Source organism: Moschus berezovskii, chromosome 4 (genome assembly GCF_049115385.1).
Source record: "Moschus berezovskii isolate FMDL1 chromosome 4, NW_MosBer_1.0, whole genome shotgun sequence".
In the NCBI taxonomy this organism is placed as follows: Eukaryota; Metazoa; Chordata; class Mammalia; order Artiodactyla; family Moschidae; genus Moschus; species Moschus berezovskii.
In genome coordinates this window covers 90875264-90891071 of record NC_142463.1, presented here as the reverse complement: position 1 = coordinate 90891071, position 15808 = coordinate 90875264, and the positions used below count along the sequence as shown (strand labels likewise).

The window sequence follows — 15808 nt, the reverse complement described above, 5'->3', positions numbered from 1 at the left end:
TTTCTGGCCCCATTACTTCATGGCAAATAGAGGGGGGAAAGCTGGAAGCAGTGACAGATCAAACCAGTCAATCCTAAAGGAAATCAGTCCTGAATATTCAATGGAAGGACTGATGCTGAAGCTTCAGCTTCAATACTTTGGCCACCTGATGAGAAGAGCTGACTCATTAGAAAAGACCCTGATGCTGGAAAAGATTGAAGGCAGGAGAAGGGGATGACAGAAGCTGAGATGGTTGGATGGCATCACCAACTTGATGGACATGAGTTTGGAGCAAGCTCCATGAGTCAGTGAAGGATAGGGAAGCCTGGTGTGCTGCATTCCATGGAGTCGCAAAGAATTGGACATGACTGAGCAACTAAAGTGACCTGAGTGACAGATTACCTCTTCTTGAGCTCTAAAATCCCTGCAGAAGGTGACTGCAGCTATGAAATCAGAAGACGTTTGCTTCTTGGCAGGAAAGTAAAGCTATGACAAACCTAGACAGTGCTTTGAAAAGCAGAGACATTACTCTGCCAACAAAGGTCCATATAGTCAAGGCAGTGATCTTCCCAGTGGTCATGTACAGTTTTGAGAGCTGGACCATACAGAGCTGGAGCACCAAAAAATTGAGGCCTTTGCACTGTGGTGCTGGAGAAGACTCCTGAGAGTCCCTTGGACGTGAGCATGAACTTGGGTAAGCTTCAGGAGATGGTGAGGGACAGGGAGGACTGGCGTGCTGCAGTCCATGGGATCACAAAGAGTCAGACATGACTGGGCAATTGAATAACAACCAAGCAACCTGCTGATACAAATTACACTTTCCTGGTCTTCATACTGGGAAGGAAGTGAATTCAACCACTAGCCATTGTTACTTTGCAGTGTCGTTTATTTATTGACATCTAGTTAATCCCTCAGTGGCATGTGGATTAGGTGAGCAGTAGTCTGAGTCTCTGAGAGGATAAGCATAGTGAATACACTGAGAACATCCAGTTTTTCGTCCTTGTGATTGAGTTCAGGCACTGAAATATGGGACCTACTCATGGTTAGAACCTTTTTAGCAGAAAAGTAAACTGGTGGATCATGAAATCATTGGTTTATATACCTATTTTATTTATCCTTAATATTTTTGCCTTATTAAAAAAAAAAATGGCTCTTAGGTGTCCAGAATTGCATTTAGTTTACTCCTTAGGTTCATGACCTCTCTCATGACAGTGTCATCATCGGCTTATATACTGGCTCAGACATTGTTGACTCATAAAAACATTCAGATCTTTGTCTTCTCTCGAGAAACTGAAGAATCCTCCAAAGCATTGCTTCTGTTTCACTGCAAGGCAAAAGTTAGTGGCTGTTCATGCTCTGATGTTCAGACTCTCTGATGTCTCCCAACGGAGAGGCTTTGTGTTAGCTGAAGTGTATTACTAGACTTGGACTATTTTTCTTCGAATCCACTGGAGAGTGAACTATTGTGTCTGCCTCACTGATTTACATTACCTGCCTGTCAGCATTTGAGTTTGAGAACCCTGCTCTGGGGGCAAACTCTTATGCCATCTCTAATAACTGCTGCCATTCACTGAGTCCTCAAATATGCTAAGCACTGAACTCACAGTTTTTCATGCAGTTTTTATCTCTTTAAATCATATAAAACCCTATGAGGTGAGGTCAAGTGTTATCTCCATTTTACAAGTGTGGAAGCTAAAGCTCAAAGAGCTGACTAACTGCTCAAGATGCGAGAACTTATGCTTTTTGACAGTGGGATTCGAACTTTGGCCTGGCAGAGTCCATAGCTGAAACTTTTTAACGTTACACTACGCAACCCTCCAAATCACTAATCTCTTGACAGTAGGATTCCTGCCACCCTTCAGTGTTTCTTCCCCGTACTCAGTCCATGTGGGGCTGAATTACAGGAAGAGGGGCTGAGCACTGCCCTGCCCTCACCAGAGCTGGTGGTGGACAGCCCGTCTATGCCAGTGTCAGAGTGAGTTGTTCCTTTGTTGGATCTGAGAGCTATGGCTCTGCTGGGCGGGACAACAGTAGATGCTGGGGTCACTGTGACTCTGGGCAGCTGCCTATTAATCACTGGTTTTGTGTGTGTGTGGCTGGGCTGTCTCAGTGCTGTCCCAGAGTTGTACCTGGGGAATCTCATATAAAGAGGCTCCAGCTCTAGGCCTGCAGCTGTCAGACCACAGAGATGGGGAAGCTGCTGCTGTGGGTTGGTGAGTGTGGTGGGTCCCAGCCCCTTAATATCTCTAAGATCAGGAGATGCCAGGCTTCATAAGCTTGTTGTCTCACTGGTACCCAAGGAACATCCTGGGACTTGGGGGCCTGGATTAGGTAGAAGTGGACAGGACACAGTAAAAGGAGAAGTGATCAGAGAAGTGGTTTCTCACCTTTGACCAATTAATCAGAATCTCTGAGGAACCAGGATAACACTACTTTTAAATTGGCAGCCAGGGTTGAGAACTTCCCTGATGGCCCAGACAATAAGAAATCTGCCTGTAGTGCAGGAGACTCGGAGTCAATCCCTGAATGAGAAAGATCCCCTGAAGAAGGGAATGGCTACCTACTCCAGAATTCTTACCTGAAGAATTCCATGGGCAGAGGAGCCTGGTGGGCTACAGTCCATGGAGTCACAAAGATTCGGGCATGACTGAGTGATTAACACCTTCAGGGTTGAAAACCATAGATGTGAACCTTGCTGGGACTTTCAGTGTCATGGTTGTCCCTATGCAAAGCCTGTGTGTCTACACGTAGAGTGTATTGGAGTGGAAAAAAGCTTAGATAGATCTGGCTTCACCTGCTCAATGTAGAGAAGAGGAAGGAGGGAAGGGTGTGTGTGTCTGCATTTGTGGGAGCTGGAGGGTGAGCTGGGGTGCGTGTGTGAATCTGCATGTGTTTCTTCCTTTGTCTCCTGCAGGGCTGCTCCTTGTGCTGAAACACCATGATGGTGAGGAAACTGTGGTCCTCTCCAGAGCCGGGGAGAGTGTCCACTGAGAACTGTTCCAAGTCCAGTGTCCCCTGTGCCCGCCCTGGCTCTGCGTTGGGGTCACTGACCCAGTGTGGCTCAGCAGCAAATTCTCAGTCACTATGGGTCTTCTCTGCCAGGATCCAGACTCTCGGATCCATTCTGACCAGGGTTTCATGAGGCGTTCTATCCCCGGGGGACCCCAACAGTGGGGGAGGGACCTCCCCTCAGTGTAGCTTTGAGGGGGGATGTGTTTGGTGGGGGTTACAGTGAACTGGCCTCTAAAGAAGTGTCCACGCTGCTGTGGATGCTGAGCTCTATCCTCACGTGGTTTCTATTAATAATGCCTGCTGTCCCCTGCCAGGTGCTGCCCACAAGCTGGTGTGTTATTTCACCAACTGGGCATTCAGTCGGCCCGGCCCTGCCTCGATCCTGCCCCGGGATCTGGACCCCTTTCTCTGCACCCACCTGGTATTTGCCTTTGCCTCGATGAACAACAATCAGATTATTCCTAAGGATCCCCAGGATGAGAAAATCCTCTACCCAGAGTTCAACAAGCTCAAGGAGAGGTGTGTTCACTGTGTCTGTGGGGGTTGTATTTTACAGGTAAAGAGGAATAAGTCTTTTCTTCTGTTAGTTGTCACCTTTCCTCTGATCCTTGTGTCCCTCCTCCTGTCAAGGGCTCTCTGTTTTGTCCCGGCTCTGAGAACTCCCTGTTGATCAGCACTCTGAGCTTGTCCTTGCCTCCCTGCCCTTGTGGCTGCTCTGCCCCTGCCTAGAATATGCTCCTCTCTCTTCTCTGCCGTGCACCCCCAATTCACCCTTCAAGCCCAGTGCTCAGGATTCTATTTTCAAATGCTTTGGAGAGAGCTGCGCATCACAAAAGCTTCACAAATGCTAATGTTTCATTACCATTTGTCACCTGCAAATGAACCCCAAGGGAAGGGCTGGTGTCTGTGATCTTTGTACCCCAGTGGCTTGGTCAGTGCCCAGCAGAGAGCTGGTGCTCAGTGTTCTCTTCCTAGGCCTCCTGGGCTGTCCTCTCTAGGGAGTGGTCTGTCGCTGTGTGCATGGTTGTAGAAAGGCAGAGAAAATCCATGTCACTAGAGCACAGCCTCTGGAGAGGAGAGCAGGGAGGTTGTCCATCTGTTCACTGCTATTTTTCAAGCACCTAAAGCAGTCAGGAAGTGAGAAGTCAAAGTGAAGTCGCTCAGTTGTGTCTGACTCTTTGCGATCCCATGGACTGAGGCTGTCAGGTTCCTCTGTCCATGGGGTTTTCCCAGCAAGAACACTGGAATGGGTTGCCATTTCCTTCATCAGGGCATCTTCCCAACCCAGGAATCAAACCTGGGTCTCCCGCACTGCAGGTAGACTCTTTACCATTTGAGCTACCAGAGAAGCCCAAAGCAGTCAGAGGCACATATTAATTGTTCAATAAAAGTTTGTTGACCAAGAAAGTGAGTGAAGAGAAAATTTAGGCTGCTTTTTCTTTTCCTTTTTGTGGGAGTGTCACGAGATTTTGAAGTTTGGGGAGCTTGGACAGCCTGGGGTCCTGGGTGTGATGACCTTTATGGGGGTTGGTTGTTGTCTCTTCCTTCTTCCCCTTTGTTGGCTCAGCTCTTTTCTCCCTTAGGTTACTCCACCCGCTGCCCCCTTTCCCTCCCCCTCCTCCCATCCCCACTACTCCCACTGTTCCCCAAATAACTGATGAGAACCCAGCTCACTGACCCTGTCCCTCATCACAGGAACAGGGGGCTGAAAACACTGCTGTCCATCGGGGGGTGGAACTTCGGCACCTCAAGGTGAGTCTGTGCTGTTAGGTCTTCTCTCTGGGGTGGGGGTATGGTTTTGGGGGTGGGGAGCAGGCCAGCTTTACATTCATTATCTCATGATTGATAGGGGAAAGGATTAAAGTGGCTGTTTGCATTCCAAATTTGTAGGAAAAAAAGCACCAGCTAGAGCTTAGGGAATTTACCATATTTCTCCCAGGGTGGTGATCAGGTAATGGAACCAGGCCTGCCTAAGTCTGAATCTGGTGAATCATTGCATGTAGGACTAGCTCCAAATTGCTTAAAGTTCTGCTTTACTATACTAAGGATTTTCCAATAGTGTCTTCATTATGGAAGAGAAAATACTACAAAAAATAGAAAACAATCAAACAGCCAAAGAAGAGAAGAGCAGAGACTCTTGAACCCCTGATGAGAGCCTGGCCCTCTTTGCCACCTTATGGGCCCATTAGCTCAGAGATCTTTCTGAGAAATGCTTGCCCTTGGCTCATGTTCCCACCCCTTATCTGTTTAGGCAGAGGGTCAGTGCTTGGCCAGGAGTAACTAGGTTTTCAAAGGCAGAGCTGTTCTAAGCCACTCTCTCCACCCAGGGCTGAGTGTTGCTTCCATCTGGCAGGGGCAGGTGTGGTTTGCAAATCCTGCCTGGAGCCTGAAGTCCAGGACTTGGTGGAGCTTTAAGAGGGTTTGAGAGCTCTGCCTTCCTTTCCTCAGTCACATATGAACCAAAGATCCTTGCAGGGAGTGGTTGGGGGGAGCACGGTTGTGCAGAAAGCACTCCTGGCCTCACCTCTGGTGCCCCTGCAGGTTCACCACGATGCTGTCCACATTTTCCAACCGGGAAAGGTTTGTCAATTCAGTGATCGCCCTCCTGAGGACACATGGCTTCGATGGTCTGGACCTCTTCTTCTTGTACCCTGGACTCAGAGGCAGCCCTGCACGTGACCGCTGGACCTTTGTCTTCTTACTTGAGGTAAGGTTGGCTTGGCAGATCCTGAATCCAGAAGTGATTCTATTTTGACCATGTCTGGGCCCCGGGCACAGGAGGAGCCTAAGACCAGGGTTGGACAGAAGAGCGGTGTGGACAGAGGGCTGCTGAGCAGGGGCCCTGTGGAGGCTTTTCCCTCTGTCACCACTGGCCTGGCCCCAGCCCTCCAGCCTGAGTGACACTTTCTCCATGCATCTCCTGGACTCCCTCAGGCAGGCTGTCTGAACTTTGCTCCTGGGCCTACAACCAGCCCTCTGCTCAGTGACTTACCACACTGGCTCACATCCCCCTTTCTTGGGAACCTGTGGGCAGGGCCTGTGTCTGACTCTCCTAGGTCCAGGGTCTCTGTTATTATGGAAGATTGTTTTCGGGATGACTCCTGCTTTCCCTGACTCGACTCTGCTTTGTCCATTTCTCTCATCTGCCTCTCTTCCCAGGAGCTCTTGCAGGCCTTCAAGAATGAGGCCCAGCTCACCATGCGCCCTAGGCTGCTGCTGTCTGCTGCCGTCTCTGGGGACCCCCATGTCATCCAGAAAGCATATGATGGCCGCCTTCTGGGCAGGTGAGTGGGTGCTCCTCTGGTGTTTTGGGGGGAGGGCACTGGAGGGAAGAAGGCTTAGAACCCAGAGGTGCCCAGCACTGTCCTGGAGCTTTGACTTCCTGCCCTGCTGTGAGAGCCCCTGTGGGAGGTGGGCTAAGCATGAATGCAGGTGGAGATAAGGATCATTCCTTATAGCCCAGGCTTTCCTGAGGAGATCAGAGGGGAGTGATGGAGCACCAGGCCACACCACAGCATCCTCTTGGGTAGAGATCTGCATTACCCATAGCTGGACCTCAAGGAGTGAATCCAGGGTCCTGGCGTCTGTTTTCCTGGAGTCCCCTGTGGATGTACAGCAAGTGTCAGATGGCTGGCATCAGAGACATTTGTGAATTACCAACTACTGCCTCTGAAACAAAAACAGGAATGCCAAGTCAGGGCCTGTTTTCAGAGCAGAGATCTTCATGCCAAAATAAAAAAATCAGTCAAAGAAAGCTCATGCGTGCTAAGTTGCTTCAGTTATGTCCATCTCTTTGCTACCCTATGGACTATATAGCCTGCCAGGCTCCTCTGTCCATAGGATTCTCCAGACTGGAGAATACTGGAATGGGTTGCCATACCCTCCTCCAGGGGATCTTCCTGACCCAGGGATCAAACCCATGTCTTTTATGTCTTCTGCACTGGCAGGCAGTTTCTTTACCACTGATGCCACCTGGGAAGCCCCAGTAAAGCACATAACTTTCTGGAATTGCCAGTTCTATACTAGTTTTCTCAAAGCTCAAGAATCAGGTATTTACAGATGTGAAAACTGAGTTAGATGTAGAACACAAGAGATGAATGGGGGTGTTTCTGAGTGTGATTATACTGAGGGAGAGTGGTTTCAATGGAGAGTGGTTAGGCAGGAAAGGTGGACCCCAGTGGAGTGAGTTGCCTAGTGTTGGTCTTAGAGCCAGGCAGGATTGAGGGAGTTCATCTTCACCAAGCTGGGTCACCTTAGATAAATTAGGTAGCTGTCGAGTTTTAACTTCTTTATTTTATGTGTTTATTTATGACTGCACTGGTTCTTTGTTGCTGTGTGCAGGCTTTTCTCTGGTTGTGGCGATTGGGCTACACTTTAATTTCAGCACACAGGCTTCTCATTGTAGTGGGTATTTCTTGTTGCAAAACACGGGCTCTAGGTGCTTGGGCTTCAGTAGTTGTGGCACATGGGCTTGTGGCACGTGGAATCTTCCCAGACCAGGGATTGAATCCATGTCTCCTGCACTGGTTGGCAGATTCTTAACCACTTGACCACCAGGGAAGTCCCTCAATTTCTTCATTTTAAAATAGAGACAATTGTGGTACTTATGGCATTGGCTAGATTAAAATTAAATTAGATGATCCATGTTAACCTCTACACTGTGACCTGATAAGGCTCAATTGCACTTCACCATCTGGAAAGCTTTCTGGAAGAGGTGGGTTTCAGTGGCTCCTGGAATGGTAGAAAGATGGATACACTTTTATGCTGTCTGATTATCTGTGTTATTTATGCAGACCTCTGCTGCACTTGTATCAGCCAGAATGCCTTTGTTTCCTGGTCTGATCCCATCCACTTTGTTTCCTGGTCTGACCCCTTGGATACTCTCAGGAGGGTATAGGTCCTGACACATCGCTGTCCCTCACTGGCTGTGTGTTCTAGGGCAGCCTCTCATATGCAGGGCACAGCTTGGGCAGTCCCCATGGGCAGAGATGGCAGCGGTGTTGGGTCGCTGATGTTCAGCTAGTTAGTTAGTTGGTGCTGTGAAAGTCTAGCTGGCATGACCTTCATACCTCCTCTTCTTGCCCCTTATAGACTCTTGGATTTCATCAGCGTCTTGTCTTATGACTTACACGGAAGCTGGGAAAAGGTCACAGGACACAACAGCCCTCTGTTCTCTCTGCCTGGAGACCCCAAATCATCGGTAAGAAAAGGAAAGCTGTCAGGCAGCCCAGACATGCACCCCTGAGCCAGGCCAGTGGCTCTTGCTAACAAGGAGGGGTTGTGTTCTTCCTTCCTGCAGGCATATGCCATGAACTACTGGCGACAGCTTGGGGTTCCCCCTGAGAAGCTCCTCATGGGGCTCCCCACCTATGGACGTACTTTTCACCTCCTCAGAGCCTCACAGAATGAGCTGAGGGCAGAAGCTGTGGGACCAGCATCTCCAGGGAAGTACACCAAGCAAGCTGGCTTCTTGGCTTATTATGAGGTGATGGGAACGGGAACCTCTGTCTGTAGTTAGGGCTCCCCAACCCGAGCCCAGGGTCAAAGCAGGGGCAAGGGACCAAGGCAAGACTGAGGGCTAGAGACAGGACAAGGAGGTGGTTTGCTGCGGTAAGGGACATCCACTTTCTGGGATACTCTCTTTTCTTTTGGAAAGTTATTTGAGCCCTTTGTAAGAGGTGAGGGACTGGGTGAAGTCTGAATGGAGGGGGACAGATATTTCACTCCTTAGAAGATTCTTAAATAATATTTCAGTCAATCCTGAATTACTATATGGCCTAAATAAACCTAATTAATATTTGCAATATATATATATATTTTTTTTCAAAAGTTCAAACATTTTCAAAAGTAAAAGAATAATATAACATCCTCTCATTCCCTGATTCCCAAATGCCCTTCACCCAGCTTTGGTTATTAACCACTCTTGGCCAGTCCTGTTTTCTCTCAATATTGTTTCTTCTCCCTGACTCCTTCCTTCTCACTAGTAGATTATTCTGAAATGATTCAGAGACATCCCCCATGACAGATTCTTTCTCCTCGACCTCAATTCCACCCCCTAATCCCCATCTCAACAAAGCTTGCTCTAGTGGAGGAAAGAGCCACGGCCAGGGCAGTGTGAAACACAGGAGAGGATAGTAAGAGGCGTGGCTTGCGTGGCTGCAGGGTCTCCATTAGGTGAATTTTGTGCAGAGCTGTGACGCACAGTCAGAATCCTGTGGCTGGGAAGGACCTTCTAGACAGAGGACAGCAGACACCGGAGGGCGAGCCGTACCTTTGCCTGTGGTGGTAGGGGAGGCGCTGCTGTCTCTCCAGTCTCTGCTCTGTCCTGGCTCCTGGAGATGTTTCCCTGCTAATCCACTGAAGCATGGTTATGAGTGATGATGTAGTCGAGGGAGTGTTTTTGAAGGGCATTGGGTGAAGGAGATTTTGATAAACATTTAATGACCACCCCCACCCCAAAGGAAAAACTTTCACACCTTGACTTCGACAGCCCAAGTTGAACATGTCTGCATCTTCGTAGCGTATGGTCCCCAGCTCAGGGCTGGGCACCCAGTCCACACGCAGTGCTTTCTTGATTATAATAACCTAGTTCTCCGTGCCTTCCAGGCCTTTACAGTTGTTATAGATTCAAACATTAGTTTGATAACTGCCTAGATGGGGCAGTTTATGTTGGTTTTAGTGAACAGGGGAGATACTTATTCATAAAAAATCTTTGAGAAAGGAACAGGTTTGGAAAGGTCAGGTTTGTTCCTGTAGTAGTTTGGTATTGATTTTGCCAAGCCCTGGTTTGTTTTCTTAAGGCTATCCCCCACTCCTTAGTGTTCTTTTTCTGTATCCATTGCAGATGTCATGGAAGGAAAGTGCAGTAGTAGGGATTTTTTGGAATAGACAGGAGGTCCTTTGTGAGTGTCTTACACCCCCTCTTTGGTCTGTCTTCCTCTCACCCCCTGGTGAGGGATTCCTGGGTTCTTTTTCCTTGCTGTCGCTTCCTTCCATGGCACTTCACAGAACTACCCTGGTGATCTTCCTGGCAGATCTGCTCCTTTGTCCGGAGAGCGAAGAAGCGCTGGATTGATGATCAGTATGTCCCATATGCCTTCAAGGGGAAGGAGTGGGTTGGCTATGATGATGCCATCAGCTTTAGTTACAAGGTGAGACCTTGGTCCTTTCTTGCTCCAGCATAGTTTTCCTCTGGCTTCCGTGAGGCCCTTGTCTGTCCTGTGTGTGTGTGTGTGTGTGTGTGTACTGCATGGAGAATGAAGGTGAGAATGATTATGTTAGATGAGTTTTAGGCATACCAGATCTAACTGGAGCTTCCTAATCAAACCTGCCCCAGTCGTCTTATTTTAAAAAGGAGGATTTATGGAGACACCTGAATGCGGATGAAGGTGTTTGGCTTTCATCCTGTGTGCATTTTCAGGAAAAATCAGGTTTCTGAGCCAGGTATATGATTTGTGAGTTTGAAATCTTTAGACTTTAGTAATTGTGACCACCACTGTACCCCATATCAACAGAGGTCTATGATGTTGAACCTGGCAAGTTTTTTTTTTTTTTAATAGTGAATTAAAACAGAAAAGATATGTTCCAGTGTTTCCCTAACCTGCCTCTGCTTGGAATCACCTGAATTAGATGTAGATTTAATAGATGTAGAAATTCTTAGTTCCAACCCTGAATATTCACCAGGTCTTAGAAAGAATCTGGAAACTGCTTGCAGGGTATCCCCTTGTGATCCTGCTGTATCTTCATCAGGTCTTAGAAAGAATCTGGAAACTGCTTGTAGGGTATCCCCTTGTGATCCTGCTGTAACCTGTGTGGCACTTTGGGTTTGCATGTGTGAAATGGTAAGAGTCTGGACTAGGGGTTTGGGAGGAGAGGCCATTGGTGAACGAGCAGTTGTCAGAAGTCTGTCACTGCCTGGATGTCGGGGCTTATAAGTAGAGGGATGTCACAGTGTCTCCTCTCATAAGTGATGTTGAAGTGACTGGTGTTGGTTGTTCTTTGGGGAACATTTGCGGTAGAAAGCAGAGATAATATGGTAGTTATCATGAAGAGTCACTGTGACTTCTTCTAATCCTGGGTGAGACCCGCTGTCGGGAGAGAGGTAGAGAGCATGACTTTCAGCTTCCAGGATCTTACTCTGTGGTTTGGAAACAGAAGACACAGAAAAGGTCATTGACCCTGGAATTATCCAGTTGAGTGGAATTAAATATATGATCCATAGGACACAGAAGAGGGGGTTGGACCCCATTGCTGGGGAAAGCCAGAAGCCAGCAGTGCAGGGTGGCCTTGCTTTGAGGGGCAGTTACAGAGCCTTGCCAAGGTAGAGGTGGACGTGAACCCAGTGTGAGCATAATTAAGAGCTCTCATCACAGAATCTCAGCTGAGAGAAACCTTGCAGGTAATCACTGGGAGGCAGTAATCCCTGGATCTCTCAGTGTTCCAGCCCTGTCCAGGCATTCCGAGTAAAGCAAACAGACCAGCTGTAATTTAACAGAAAGTTTCCCTTCCCCTCTCCCCCGGAGTCATCTCCTTACCGGCATGGATTGTAAGATCTCCTTCCCAGAGAGGCCTTGTTTACTTTCCAGAGCCAAGCTCTCAGTCTTTCTAGAGGGGAGGAGGGCAAGATGTGCCTGCTTCTTGTGTCAGCTTGAGGCTCGTAACTGCGGGATTCCCCTGTGGTGCAGACTCTGCGGCACATGCAGGTGAATGTCTGGTTGCCTCCACATCACTCTTTGGATAATTGGGGAATGGAGAGCAAACTCCAGGTACTAATCTGACTTTTTACTGTGAGTAGAAATGGTCACTTTTTTGATCTGGAGATCTGGTGTGTGTGTGTATATACATATAAAACAGACAGGTTAATTTAGCCTGTGCATGCATGCTAAGTTGCTTCAATCATGTCTGGTTCTTTGCGACACTATGAACTGTAGCCCGCCAGGCTCCTCTATCCATGGGATTCTCCAGGCAAGAATACTGGAGTGGGTTGCCATTTCCTCCTCCAGGGGATCTTCCCAACCCAGGGATCAAACCCAAGTCTCTTACGTCTCCTGCATTGGCAGGCAGGTTCTTTACCACTAGTGGCACTTTGGAAGCCCACTTTAGCTTCGAAATAGGATAAAATCTCAGAATCTTCAGTTTCAAACTTAATAAATTATGCTTTGCTGTCTTATTTTACATTTGGGGAAATTAAACCTCAGAAAGTAGCCAACCGATTTGACCAAGTCATTACCAAGTCACGCAGATGTTTGCATATGAGTCTGCCTTTTCCGCCAGCACAGAGAGTGCTGGCAAAGTAATAATAAAACCTGGTTTGGGGTCTAAACTCTGCCTTTTAGTTATATCTATAATATAAAAAATCATGGACAAAAGACTATGTTACTTATCTGTGAAAAGGATATGATATTATCTGTTCTATTCCTCCTTTATAGCATCATTTTGGCATGAGGTATGTTGAGGTGATTTTTAAAAAATATAAAGTAATATCTACTGTTTAGTATGATGATAAGGGTAATCAGCAGTTTGGGAAGTCAGTACTTAACATTTATGAACATTTACTATGTGCGAAGTATTGCTCCAAATATTTTACATGTGGGAATTAAAACAATTTTTTTTTTCAAGTTGTGGCAAAATATACATAACATAAAATTCCCCATTTTACTTACTTTTTGTTACAGTTCAATAGCATTGAGTACATTGACGTTGTTGTGTAACTATCACTCTTATCCCTCTCCAGAACTTTCTTGTCTTCCCAAACTGAAGCTCCACACACATTAAATAGCTCCTCACTCCTCCCTCACACACCTCCTCTTAATCACCACTCTACCTTCCATCTTTATGGTCTACTCTAAGAGCCTCTGTGAGTGGAATCTTAGTATTTGTTTTTCTGTAACTGGCTTATTTCACTTAGCATGATGTCTTCCACTTCCATCCATGTTGTAACATATGCATGTAGGAATTCTTTGGATCCTAAAAATGTTGGAAATGTTATTATCCATTTTTTTCTTTTTTTTACACAGGAGGCAACTAAGACACATAAAGTTTATGAAACTTTTTTTCAAGATGCCATAGCTAATAAGTAATGGAGGCTGGATTCAAAGACAGACTATGTGGCTAACCATCCTGCTATATTGCCTTCTGAGAGTCCATCTGATTTTGCCATTGTACTCAGTCTGGAGGATGGTTAGAACAGCAGTTTGACTGACCACTCCTTTTTTTCAGGCATTTTTCATAAAGAGAGAGCATTTTGGGGGGGCCATGGTGTGGACATTGGACCTGGATGACTTCAGGGGCAATTTCTGCGGCACTGGCCCTTTCCCCCTTGTCCACACGTTGAATAATCTCCTGGTGAATGATGGTAAGTAGCTATGACTTGGAAGCTGGGGTTGGCAATTGCACAAGCAGCCACTGGGCGGGTCCCTTCTGTAAGGCTTTGTTGTGGCAAAATGACAATGAAGGAAGAGAATAAGCTTTGATGGCCAGGCCAGTCTGCTTTCTAGTCTTGGTTTGGATGCATGCTCCATTCGACCTCTCTGAGCTTTGTTTTCCCACCTACAAAATGGGAATAAGCCTTATACTCATGACAGTATTATACAAACTAAATGAGAGGTGAAATGAAAGCATGCTGGCTCATGGTGAACACTCAATACATATCAGTTTATTTCTGTATTTCTTTTCCTTGCTTTCATGCAACAAACACCAGAAAAAGAAATTAAGTTTCTTTTTGAAATTTCTTTGACAGTAGAGACTTCCCTGGCAGTTCGGAGATGGAACCTGGCATGCTAGAGCTGCAGCATCCTTGGAGACAGTCTATAACCCTCATTTTGTGGGAGACCAGGGCTCAGAAAGATAATACAGCTAGTCAGGAGTGGAAATGAGACTCCAACTTAATTCTTAACAACAGCTTTCTAGGGCAACCTCCTTGCCCTCAGCCTGGACTTTGTGCTTCCCAAAAGGGGGACACAAAGGGATTCTTCCTGTGGATTCCACAGGTCAGGATTAGGCTTCGGGGTAAGGTCTTGCTCAAGGTGCAAAGGTCAAAGCAAAGGCTTAAGCTTAGAGAAGTGGCAGGCTTCTGCTTGGGGTCCCTCAACCAGAAACGTGGCAAACCCCACTGAGTGTCCATGGGTGCCTGGGATCATGTTGATATATTGAAGTAGGGGAGCCAGGCTTCTGTGTGCAGAGACTTTATCTGTGTTGACAAGTGGATGCATTCGGAAATCCTCCGGTTGTGGTTTGGGAGCTGGTACTTCATCCCTGGAGCAGCTCTAGTTCTGCCAGTGACAGGATGGGAAAGAAGAGGTAGGAGTCTCACCCTTTTCTGTTGATTTCTTCTAGAGTTCAGCTCAACTCCTTCACCAAAATTTTGGTTCTCAACTGCTGTGAATTCTTCAAGAATTGGCCCTGAAATTCCAACTATGACCAGGGATTTGACCACTGGTTTGGGCATTTTGCCCCCAGGAGGAGAGGCTATGGCCACTGAGACTCATAGAAAGTCTGCAACAATGACCACAACCCCCAGAGGTGGGCTTGCAACCCCTACAAGGACCCCTCTATCCTTTGGAAGGCGCACTGCTGCTCCAGAAGGGAAGATTGAGAGCCCTGGAGAGAAGCCCCTGACCACTGTGGGCCATCTGGCGGTGAGCCCTGGAGGGATAGCTGTGGGTCCTGTGCACCTTCAGACTGGACAGAAGGTCACACCCCCAGGAAGGAAGGCTGGAGTCCCTGAGAAGGTGACCACCCCCTCCGGAAAGATGACAGTCACCCTTGATGGGCAGACTGAGACTCTGGAGAGGAGACTTTGACCTCTGAGGTGGACCCTGACCCCCTGGTGGGTTACTTTGGTCTTCAGACAGAAGCTGAAAAGTGGATGCTTCCCTCTGGCCCCAGGATACACTCCTCTTGCTTTTGACAACCTCTTTGTTCCTACTGATGGACTTATTTTTTGGACAACTTGATGACCCTTCCAATGAGTCCTCTCTGTAAAGAAACTTGAAAAACTCTGCTGTGAATAAAGGATCCCAAAGTCTGTTGTTGGCAGAAGCTGGGGGAAGCCCTTATCTTTTCTTCTTGGTCCCCTGACAGAAGCTTCCTGTGCCCCGCCATTCATGCATCATTCTTGGGGCAAACAGGCCCCACGTCATAGTGAGTTAATCTCTTCTCTCTTGAATAAACTGAAAGCATAAGAAGTCATCTGAGTTCTCTGAAGTTCTTTTCTTGAACTGACCCGTGGTCGTGAATTGTCAGTTTCTTTCTTTCAAGGTCATTTTCCCCTCCTGTAATTTTTGGAAGAAGGAAATTTGTGTCTGTCCTACCCTGATATTTTCCAGCGTTGATTATGTGATTCTGTCTCTGCAGTGAACACTGCCGACTTCACTGATGGTCAGAGTCAAAATCTCTAGAGTTTTCCCTACTGCTGAAGGGTGCTGAGAAAAGGAGCAGGGAGTTGTATCTTCCAGTTATATTCCCTACTTTGGAAGTCTTTATCTCTGATAAAACACCTTCACCTATTCTCTCCACAAGAAGTAGTGGAGGGGGGACTTCCCTTGTGGTCCAGTGGTTAAGAATCTGCCTTCCGGTGCAGGGGACATAGGTTTGATCCCTGGTTGGGAATCTAAGATCCCACATGCAAGGCCAAAAAAAAAAAAAAAAAGAAAAGAAGTGGTGGAGGGAAAGATGCAATCAGTATATTTTAAGTTACCTGCATGCTCCTCCTGGGTCTCCTCCACAAACCCCAGTTCCTGTACTCCACACTGTTATCCACCTATGGAGTATTTTTCTGGGCATGATTGACCCTCATGAATCAGTATAGACACAGGAT

General features: G+C 47.3%; 1 protein-coding gene across 1 annotated transcript; it reads left to right on the top strand.

Annotated features, from left to right (window-relative positions):
• Nucleotides 1-1703: 1703 nt before the first annotated feature.
• Nucleotides 1704-15173, top strand: LOC129541036 (oviduct-specific glycoprotein). The gene is made up of 12 exons (XM_055402665.2): nt 1704-1728; nt 1884-1954; nt 2758-2923; nt 3306-3510; nt 4687-4743; nt 5533-5698; nt 6151-6275; nt 8083-8191; nt 8291-8476; nt 10026-10142; nt 13210-13345; nt 14326-15173. The coding sequence occupies exons 1-12, from the start codon at nt 1704-1706 to the stop codon at nt 14790-14792; spliced, it is 1830 nt and encodes a 609-aa protein (XP_055258640.2). The 3' UTR covers nt 14793-15173.
• Nucleotides 15174-15808: the final 635 nt, after the last annotated feature.